Source organism: Panonychus citri, unplaced genomic scaffold, assembly GCF_014898815.1.
Source record: "Panonychus citri isolate SS breed McGregor unplaced genomic scaffold, ASM1489881v1 Contig00140, whole genome shotgun sequence".
Lineage (NCBI taxonomy): Eukaryota > Metazoa > Arthropoda > Arachnida > Trombidiformes > Tetranychidae > Panonychus > Panonychus citri.
In genome coordinates, this window is record NW_026515545.1 from 1,592,365 (window position 1) to 1,602,397 (window position 10,033).

Here is a 10,033-nt window from a genome sequence, read left to right on the forward strand (position 1 = left end):
TTTAATTAGTTAGGTTGAAATAATCAATAATTAGCAAAATTGTTCAAAAAATTTTGTGACAATTAACGTTTAGTTCAAATGAGTTTCACTAGATGGCGCCAGCGAGTTGAATGAAGATTTTAATTGTTATTTTAAAAGTTAATTGTTTAATTGGATTAAACCTTGATTTTCTGATTTATTTGAGTGCAGGACAATTAAGTTTAAGATTAAAAAGTGAAGGATATGAAATCTTATTTAATGTATTGAGTTTGATATGATAGATTTGTAGTAATAAATGTTAATGGTTATTTGACAGAAAGTTAATTGTCCCAGCAAATTGTGGTTAAAGTGATGATTTTAAAATGTTTGATGAAAAAGTTAATGGTGAAATTTGGCCACAATTAAGTTTAATATTACAAAAAGCTTGAAAAATGGGAACTCGAAATTCAATACGATTCAAATTAGTTACAGAGCTTCGAGCTTGTTCAAGGGTTGGCATCGATCTGATACTTTGATTGTCATTTGATTTTGTTTTGATTGTTTCGTACATATCATCACCTAGATAAGAATATGATGATTATAATAGTTTATTAGATTAAGAATAATGGTTAGAGATTAATAATTAATGAGAATAATCAACTGATTTACTTACCAGGAAGAAACAAAGTCGAGCCGTCTTGATATCCATTCATTAAGGGAATCCAACGTTCGACTCCATTTGGTTCACGATCAGATGAAAACTTCATGAGTTCTTGATAATCAGTGAAGTTACTCAGACGAGAGAGCTCATAGACCTGAGGTGGAGCCAGAAAAGCCTTTTTTTGCATATGTAATTCAAGAAGTTCATTTGGTGTGTACCACTGAAGATGAGAGAGAGAGAGAGATTAATAATTAATTACTCTCTTCAATTGATCACAATTTCTCAAGTAAATCGTGTATGCAATTAAAATGATTGTAACAATTAACTTACCTCAATATCTGAAACTTCTTTTTGGTCAGAATTTGCTTTTGGTCTAATTGTAGTACAATAAATGTAAAACATTGTATCAAACCTACGATGCCCTAAGGCGTTTGGAGTTAACCAATTCCACCATTCATAAAGATCCCAAATATTTGGAGCGATTTTCATCTCGTAACAAAATTGAATAAAATTTTCAGACGATTCTCTAACTTTAGGTCTCCATTTCTCAAGTAATTCACTGTCTAAATTAATTGATTCAGTTGAATTTGAAGCAATTAGAACTCCGGTTTCCTCAAAAGTCTCACGAATGGCACAAATACGAAGACCAATGTCCGCTGGTAGTAGATTGGATTCTGTTGATGAAGTTAATTGTTCCCGAGCAGCTGATTGAGTTTGACACTCGCTGATTATTGGTGATCGTAATCCATTAATCCGATTGGTAACTAGATTAACTTTAGAGTGATTAAAGCCTGCTTGATTAAAGACTGTCCACCATTTTGGTGAGAAATCAGATGATTCAAGATGACCACCAGGAAAGACAAAGGCAGAGGCAAGAAATGATGATTTTGCACTTCTCTTGGTCATCAGAATACTAAACGACTGAGATGATGAAGATAATGATGATGAGGATGATGATTTATCGTCAACGATGATAATCAATGATGCAGCTTCTTTCCATGAATCCATGATTGTGAACAATTAAAAAAACGTCAACTAAATTGTTGCGTGTTATTAAAATCCAATGTTGTCAAAATATAAGAAAATAATATTTACACTAAGTGAAGAAACTTTTTTTTTGTGTTACTTTTTGATTGTTAACAGTTTAATTTGATTGCGTGTCGATACCAGGAATAGTCCATTGGAAGAGGAATTAATTAATACTGTGATTGTTGTTAAGATGATTAAGATAATTGTTGACACAAAATGAAAACAAAATGAACACAATCAAGAAAGGATCGAAAGTGGTTACAGTTGAATCAATGCTCCAATCGCTTGTGATGGTTTGAGCTTGATTGTTGATGACGATTCTAAATTGTGATTTAAATTAACTACAAGTAGATGGATAATAAAAGTAGGTGAACATGTTGGTAGCTGGTTCATTATCGGGTATCCAACAGCTCATGAAAATGAGCACAATTCAGGGAGGAGGAAAGTTAATAACAACAATTTACTTCTCAGGTTGATTGTTGGAAACAACTTGAATTAAGTTGATTTTGTTGATTCTCTTCTTTTAGCAATTTAATTAATTTTAATTCTCTTACCTTTTTCTCTTTCTTTCCTTTTAAATGTAACAATTAAATTGTTGAGAAAGGTGAACAATCAATAGAATCAAAATTACAAGAAAGATGGTCATTTTGATCAATCAAGTTGATCAAATATTGAACATAATTGTTGAGATTCATTTTGATTACAATCAAAGTTGATGAGAAAATTTTCTGTTGTTGATTGATTATTTTGTTACAATCAATCACAGTTAATTGTTAGTTTGTTAGAGAGACTAAATTAACATAACTTTTTAGGGGAAAATTATATTTCCATCTTCTACAATTAACTATTAATTGCGAAGATAATGATTACTGGTTTTATTTTTGATTTTATTTTCTTTTGACGTATTTACTTGTTTGGTTGTGTCTCTTTTACAATTAGATAATTGTTGGTAATTTAAGGATAAAAAATTAACAATTCTAATCAGTCAAGGTTAATCATGACACTTTCACTTGTAATTGTTATTGTTGTTGTTGTTGTTGTTGATTAGATTGAGAGTTTAACATTAGCGGGAGAAATTAAAAATATGTTGAAATGAGAAAACAATCAATTTAATTGCAATTAAATACTATGATTAATAAATTGTTTCTTTCTCTCTTATTGTCAACCCTTATTAACTAATAATACTCGAGTTAATTAATTAACCGTTACCTTTAATAATTGTAATGTTCTTGATTGTTACTGTTTAATTTTGTCTACAAACCTTTAATCAACGGTTCATTGGGTTTTATAATTATCATTTGAAGGTTAAATATATCAACAATTTAAATAAAATTACTAAATTGTGTTGGAAATTATCATTTATTTATACTGATTAAGTTTTGCTTGTTAATTGTTTGTAGTTGGTAAACTTTGATTGTCGCAAGAAATTTGTTTAAACATTTTGTTTTAGTGTTAATTGTTTGTACGGAGAAATGGGTAAATTGTTCAATAATTAGTTAATTGTTTGATCAAAATGTTTCCAATTGAATTGGTTTCTCATCTATGGAAATCAATCAAATTTTCAATGAGAATCAATTCTGACTCTCTCTCAGCAAAAATCAATCGAATATTTAATTTAGATGAAAAATGTCAGATTTGAATTGATTGTTAATTGTTCACTCGACTAATTGTTGAACTGATTAATTATTTGAGAAAATCGCAATTAAATTGTGAATCTAAATTCCCGCTTTTTTATTTTTCCAAATGTTAAGTCATGTGTTTGTTTGTTTATGTTTTTTCAAAATGAAAATTTCATTTGAATCGTTTTCAACAATTTAATTGTTGTGGTTCAATCACTGATTGTTTATCCCTTTTAATTGTGACAATTTAATCTTCAAATATGAGTAACAGGTAAGAAAATAAAAGCTAATCAAATAGTCTTTAGATTATTTTGTTCATAACTGAATATAAATTCAATCGACTAACCAAAGTGATTTAATTGGTAACATTTTCTTAATTTTTTTTTGATTTTCTCTCTGATTATCATAGACCTGGATTGTTTTCTATTATTTGGCAACAATTAACGAAAATTATTAAATATCAACCTACCAAAGAAAAGATTGTCGGTAAAGATATTTATGGAAATATATTCTATGAGAATGATAAAGTTAATTTCAGAGGACAATTGTCTAGATATCATTGTCCTCCAGGAAATTCTGATATTCTGAATAAAATATCACCTGAATGGGATGCATGGTTAAGGTAAGTATTTTAAATTGTTGGAAAGAAAATCAACTGATTTAATTTGATTTGTTCTTCTACAATTACCAACAGATACAGAAGAAAAGATCCTCCAAGTGAAGCTGAAGTTCTGAAAAATTTGAAAATTAGTGAGATGAAGAAAATGAATGCCGATAATAAGCAAAAGGAACAATTGAATAAAAAATATTCTTTCATGGGGAAAAGTTCTGGAGAAAATATCGTTACCAATGAATTTAATGAGAGTTTCCCTAAACATAAAGGTATGGAAACTGTTCCAGGAGCGGAGAAAAAGTAATTTGATTGTAAATCGAAATTTTTAATTCTTGTTCAGACAAAAATTAATGTAAATAAAAGTTCAATTAAATAGTTTAATTGTTAAGTATTCAATTAGATGAGAATATGTTACACATTTTAATTGTGTGTAACATTTTAAATGACTTGTTGTGATAATTGATTTCTATCAATTCGAGATACGATTTTTTTGTTTCTTCTTCGGTATATAAAGACTAGTGTTCGCAATTATTGACTTAGAAGTTGTAATTTGATGAGATTATTATTTTTTTCTGGACAATTTTTTGGTACTTGAAGAATCGGGTTTACTAGCACCAGGAGATCCACCGGTAAACCAATTGGTCATCATTTCGGACAATTCGGGGACATCATATTTTGGTATTTGTCTATTCTGTAATTCCTGTTGGTGAATGGAAAGAAGATTAAATTTTTGGAATTGTGAATTGTGAAGATTTGATTCGTTTAGATTATACTTACTCGCTGAGTTTCTGAATCAGCGGCATTCATCATTTTCGGCAAGACCATGATTAAGATTAAAGGTAAAACCATCATTAAAACCATAGGGTTAAAGAGGAAATCGGTGATCCTCCAGGTTTCTCTTGTTTGGAAGTATTTAAATGGAGATTGAGGTCGATATCTCAGTGGATAAGTAACTTGCTGAACGGCTGAACTTTGAATATAATTGACTTTTCGAGCTCGAATTTTTCCTTTTGAATTTATATCGACTCTTGTTGGCTTGTAAAATAGATCAGGATTTGTCACTTCAACCAGATAGGAACCCGGTGGTACTTGTCCTATTTCAAAGGTTCCATCTTTCCTGCGAATAGAAAACCGAAAAACACAATTAAATTGAAATTGAAATTAAGATAAAAAGATAGAAAATACAATATAGAAGATTTAATTTACTTCATAAAACCAAGAAATTGTCCATAATTGACAATAATCCTTGTCGCAGTAAACCAAGATGAAGAAATTGAGACATTTGGAGCTGGGAAAATTTTTCCCTCAATAGAGTATAAACCTGAAGATTTTACAGTCGGTGGTTGTTCATTTATGTGAACAACACCTTCTTGAGTCCAACAAAATGAAGGTAAAATTAAAAACAACAAAGAAATCATGACAATTAAACCCATGGAATTAATTTAATTATCACAATATCCACCGAGAAAATAAAAACTATGGTCACATCATCCGAAAAGAAACATCATTAAAAACTTAATGGAAACCTTACATTTCTCAGGTTTACTACAAATCAATAAGATTGTTAATTGATTAAAACCACTAAATAAAATTAATAAATTGAAAAAAGATAATCAATTAAATGGCGATAATAAAATCAATGGATCAAGAAGAGTAAAAATAACAAATCGATTCAGGAAATTTTAGAATTTCCATAATTTTTTTACTTCTCACCAGATGGCAGCTCCATTCGAGATTCTATTCACATCATGTGTTGACTGTTGATCTTTTGATTTGATCATTTTTTAACCTGAACATTGGTTTAATTTTTGTTAATTAATTTATTGTGATTGAAGTATTTAAAGGGCAACAAACGTTGATCAACAAAATGACATCTTCATTAGACCAATTTGCAACTAGTGTTTGTAATTTATCTGCGAACGGTTAGTAGATTTTCCTTGTCAATATTGATACTCTTTGTTTTATTTTCCACATTTGTGTCTTTATGTTTTTTTTCAAATTCAATCTAATTTTTAATCAATTAATTTGCTTTTCTCACTATTTTCACATAATTTAAAAATTTTCTACTCTTCATCCATAGGTAATTTCGATAAATTAAATGAAATATGTAATAAGAATAAGGATCTTCTAAGTAAAAATTATTCCTCTCTGGATGATATTCTGCAAACATTTGATTTACAAGAACACTCTCTTGGAGTATTAATGATTTTGTAAGTATAATTTCTGTTCAATTGATTATAATTATTTCTTTATTATTGATTAAATCTTTTGTATTCTTCGTAGGGTTTGCAAATCAGGTCTAGAAGGAGCCAAAGATAATGAATCTTTATTGAACATGATTGAAGACTTCATCTCTGGCTGTACTGCTGAACAAGTTAGATCTGCTCTTGATAATTGTAAGCATCTTTGACCTTTATTATTGTGGTTGATTAGATGAAATTATGTTTCTATTTTAATTTTACCTTTTACCTTTTAACTTTAAATTTACAGATAACTCATTGATTCATTCTTATACTAATTTTCTGGTCCATAAAAAACAAGCTATACGAGGAATTGTTCACCTGCAAAAAGCTATAACCAAAATTCAAATTCACCAGAATCATTAACTTTCATTCACGCTGATCTTTGTCAATTGTGTATCTTGGCTAAATGTTTTAAACCAGCGTTAAAGTTTCTAGATGTTGAGGTTAACAGTATTGCCAAAGATATGGGACAAGCTGAAGTTAAATACTTTCTACTTTACTATTACTATGGTGGTATGATTTATGCCGCTCTCAAGAATTGGGACAGATCGTTATACTTTTTTGAAGTTTGTCTCACAACTCCAGCCATGGCTGTTAGTATGATCATGATGGAAGCTTATAAAAAATATGTCCTCGTATCACTTATACTGGATGGTAAATTTCCCAATCTTCCAAAATATACTTCAAGCATCGTTGTCCGATTTAGTAAAACTTTGAGTGTCCCTTATAAAAGTGTAGCAAATGCTTACGTTTCTCACGATTCAAATGAACTTTCAAATGTCATTCAAAAGTATTTTTCATCTTTCACCACAGTAAGTTGATGTAAATGACAAAATTCAATTCTGTTTAATCATTAATTCAAATCTCTTCTTTAAGGATAACAATATGGGATTAGTTAAACAATGTTTGGTGCCTTGCATAAGAAAAACATTCAACGGCTTACGAAAACCTTTTTAACCCTTTCTCTCATTGATATGGCTGATCGAGTTCAACTTTCTAGTGCCAAAGAGGCTGAATTTTATGTACTCAAAATGGTTCGTTGATCTTTGATAAAAGAGTTTTTTTTTCACTTTCTCCGACAATCAGTTAATTTTGTCTTTTTTTCCCCAATGATTGACTTAGATTGAAGATGGAGAAATATTTGCCTCTATCAATCAAAAGGATGGTATGGTTGTTTTCTTGGATAATCCTGAAAAGTTCAACACAGCAAAAGTTTTCCGAAAACTTGAAGAAGAGGTAAAATTACTTTAATCATCTTAAATTGTGAGAAATTAATTTTCATTAACTATTCATTTTTGACAGATGAAAACTTGTATTGCATTGGATGAAAATCTTCGTAAAATGAACCATGAGATTGCAATTAATCCAAAATATCTACATAAAATTCGAGTTGAACCCGAATAAGCTAATATATCAATATCAATATTCCAATTATCAATCAACATCATAATTAATCTTTATATTCGTCAAATTAAATTGTAATAAATGAATGGCTTTTCCTTATGCTATCTCTCAAAACACAAACAATACAAACAAATTCTCATCGAATTTAAAAATTTTTCCATTTATTCTAAACAAAATCAACCTCAAATATAACCTGAAATTTAAAATTTTTCCATTTCTAATTCTCCAAATTCATTGATTACAATTAACCACATGAACAATTAACATGAAAGAAAAAAAATTCTCTCATTAGTTAATCTATTATCTAACAGATGGAGTTACTTTCGTTTTCTATTTAAAGATAACTTTATGTGCGAATAGCCTTTGTTTATGTTCGGCGGGAATTTGTTTAAATGCTTCTTTCTTCTTGTGACAAGAATCTTGTCTAATTTGGTTATTGTTTACTGTTCTTTAATCTAATTGATTTTAATTTTTAATTGTTGTTAATTTCTTAGCATGGAAGCTATTAAAGAAGTGTGGGTCTCTTGTGATCCAATTATTCCATTGGAAAGAGTTAAAATACCTTCACCTTGTGTTACCCCTGAAAAGAATGGATCTTGGTAAGTTTATCACTTTTTTCTTATCTCAGGTTTGGGGTTTTTATCGTATTTTTGTTTGTTCTTTTTTTTATTTTTTTCTCTTTGGTGATTTTTTTATTTGATTTTGTTTGTTTTTTCTTTTTCTTTTTGTTATTTGTATTGTTTCAGTGATTCTTCGGACTCTGGTGATAATGAAAAGTGTTCTAGTGGCCGGCGAAAAGTCAGAGAAGAGGAAAGGATCAGAAGAGAAGAGGAGAAGAGGAAACGGTTAGAGGGTATTGAAGAAGCTAAGAGGAAAAAAGAAGAGGAGAAGAAACGTAAAGAAGAGGAGCGAAAAAACGTGAAGAAGAAAAGAAAAAGAAAGAAGAGGAGAAAGAGGAAGAGAAAAAACGTCGAGAAGAAGAACGTAAAAAACGAGAGGAAGAGAAAAAGAAAAAAGAAGAAGAAAAAGAAGAGGAGAAAAAACGCCGAGAAGAGGAACGTAAGAAACGAGAAGAGGAAAAAGAAGAAGAGAGAAAACGTAAAGAAGAAGAAAAACGCCAGAAAGAGGAAGAAAGAAAAAAGAAAGAGGCTGAAAAAGAGGAAGAAAAACGTAAAAGAGAGGAAGAAAGGAAAAAGAAAGAAGAAGAACGACTCAAAGCCCTAGAAGAGAAAAAGAAACAAGTTGAAGCTGAAGAGCGTAAGAAAGCCCGAGTGTCACAGAGTTTCATCAGTTTCTTTAAACGAACGTCAACCGGATCGGAAAGTGCCACCAAAAAACCTCGAATCGAACCCGAAACAGCGACAGCAAATTCCATCTTCAAACCATTCCAATTAAAACCCTTCCAAACATTAGCTGTTTACGTGCCATCATTTTCTAAACAGCGTTTTGATTGTGACCAATTTGAAGACTTAGTTACTTCTCAAAGTTCAAATGCTCAAGATTGTTACATAAATCAACTTAAATCTGGTAAAATTAATCCTATTAAGTTGAGTAAAGATGATTTAGAACAAATTAAAGAGGAAAATTCATCCGCTCTTATAATCGAAGAACCAACACCAAAGAAAACATACAAGGCCAAATTCTTTGATCTTTCCGATATTCGACCAGCTTATTATGGTACATGGAGAAAACGAAGTAAAATCATAAACGGGCGAAAACCATGGGCAAGAGATAGCCAATTTTTCGATTATGATGTTGACAGTGAAGAAGAATGGGACGGTGAAGATGAAGAAGGTGAATCAATTGCTTCTTCCGGTTCAGATTCTTCTCGAAATGGTGTCGATGATTTCGAAATGGATGATTTTCTAGTTCCACATGGTCATCTTTCCGGTGACGAAGAAGCAAGTGAAGGTGAAGAAGAAGACGAAGACGAAGCCCCAAAGAAACATATCACCCTAATAAAAGAAGAAGATCTACTCAAAGCTCGAAGTAAAAAAGTGTCCAAATTAAAACCAATCGTCATCGGACCTTATTGGACAACCGATGACCACAAAGATGCAGATATTTGTAAACTTTTGGAACCTTTCAGAATCATCCAAAACTATTGATTCTTAGATATTTAAATAATTTCATTTTTCTTTTAAACCAACAAACGAAAAAATCAACCTCCTACTCTTAATAGCCAATGTAATATTCATTCACACAATTTACTTATTTATATACATAATATTAAGCTAACAAACTTTTTCTCCCATTTAAAAAACAAAATTAACTTTAATCTTGTCCAAGAACAAAAATCAAAACCAAAATCATTGTTATGCTTTTCAAATTGGTTTAGTTTTCCATTTATAACCATTGTCACCAATTATTTTGAAGGTTAAAACGATGTACAAGATATGAGAAAGTTATATTGTCCATTAAATCAATTTATATTTAGATGATTAGAAAAACAATTGTTCAATTGATTAGAGAGACGAAAAAGAAAATTCAATTTTCCAATTGAAGT

General features: G+C 30.2%; 5 protein-coding genes across 6 annotated transcripts; 3 read left to right on the forward strand and 2 right to left on the reverse strand.

Moving 5' to 3' along the window:
- Positions 1–213: 213 nt before the first annotated feature.
- Positions 214–2,654, reverse strand: LOC128394999 (acyl-coenzyme A diphosphatase NUDT19-like). Of its 2 annotated transcripts, XM_053355384.1 has the most exons (4): positions 2,203–2,654; positions 950–1,989; positions 632–839; positions 214–537 (listed from the first exon to the last, which is right to left on the reverse strand). In XM_053355384.1, the coding sequence occupies exons 2-4, from the start codon at positions 1,625–1,627 to the stop codon at positions 323–325; spliced, it is 1,101 nt and encodes a 366-aa protein (XP_053211359.1). In that variant the 5' UTR covers positions 1,628–1,989; positions 2,203–2,654; the 3' UTR covers positions 214–322. The 2 variants fall into 2 exon arrangements, with proteins under 2 accessions (XP_053211359.1, XP_053211358.1); XM_053355383.1 differs by having other exon boundaries at positions 950–2,654.
- A 726-nt stretch (positions 2,655–3,380) lies between these two features.
- On the forward strand, positions 3,381–4,261 carry LOC128394739 (NADH dehydrogenase [ubiquinone] 1 alpha subcomplex assembly factor 2-like). The gene is made up of 3 exons (XM_053355096.1): positions 3,381–3,538; positions 3,677–3,889; positions 3,962–4,261. Exons 1-3 carry the CDS (start codon positions 3,528–3,530, stop codon positions 4,182–4,184), a joined length of 447 nt encoding a protein of 148 aa, XP_053211071.1. The 5' UTR covers positions 3,381–3,527; the 3' UTR covers positions 4,185–4,261.
- On the reverse strand, positions 4,228–5,505 carry LOC128394736 (ER membrane protein complex subunit 7 homolog). Its single transcript, XM_053355094.1, has 3 exons — positions 5,087–5,505; positions 4,658–4,997; positions 4,228–4,580 (listed from the first exon to the last, which is right to left on the reverse strand). Exons 1-3 carry the CDS (start codon positions 5,311–5,313, stop codon positions 4,443–4,445), a joined length of 705 nt encoding a protein of 234 aa, XP_053211069.1. The 5' UTR covers positions 5,314–5,505; the 3' UTR covers positions 4,228–4,442.
- A 120-nt stretch (positions 5,506–5,625) lies between these two features.
- On the forward strand, positions 5,626–7,739 carry LOC128394730 (COP9 signalosome complex subunit 3-like). The gene is given in 9 exon segments (XM_053355086.1): positions 5,626–5,802; positions 5,961–6,090; positions 6,164–6,276; positions 6,371–6,466; positions 6,469–6,935; positions 7,000–7,027; positions 7,030–7,157; positions 7,246–7,359; positions 7,426–7,739. Coding segments are annotated over 9 exon segments (1,233 nt in total). The 5' UTR covers positions 5,626–5,747; the 3' UTR covers positions 7,528–7,739.
- Positions 7,740–8,022: 283 nt separating this feature from the next.
- On the forward strand, positions 8,023–9,963 carry LOC128394886 (chromatin assembly factor 1 subunit A-like). The gene is made up of 3 exons (XM_053355258.1): positions 8,023–8,126; positions 8,274–8,380; positions 8,428–9,963. Exons 1-3 carry the CDS (start codon positions 8,023–8,025, stop codon positions 9,633–9,635), a joined length of 1,419 nt encoding a protein of 472 aa, XP_053211233.1. The 3' UTR covers positions 9,636–9,963.
- The last annotated feature ends 70 nt before the right edge of the window (positions 9,964–10,033 follow it).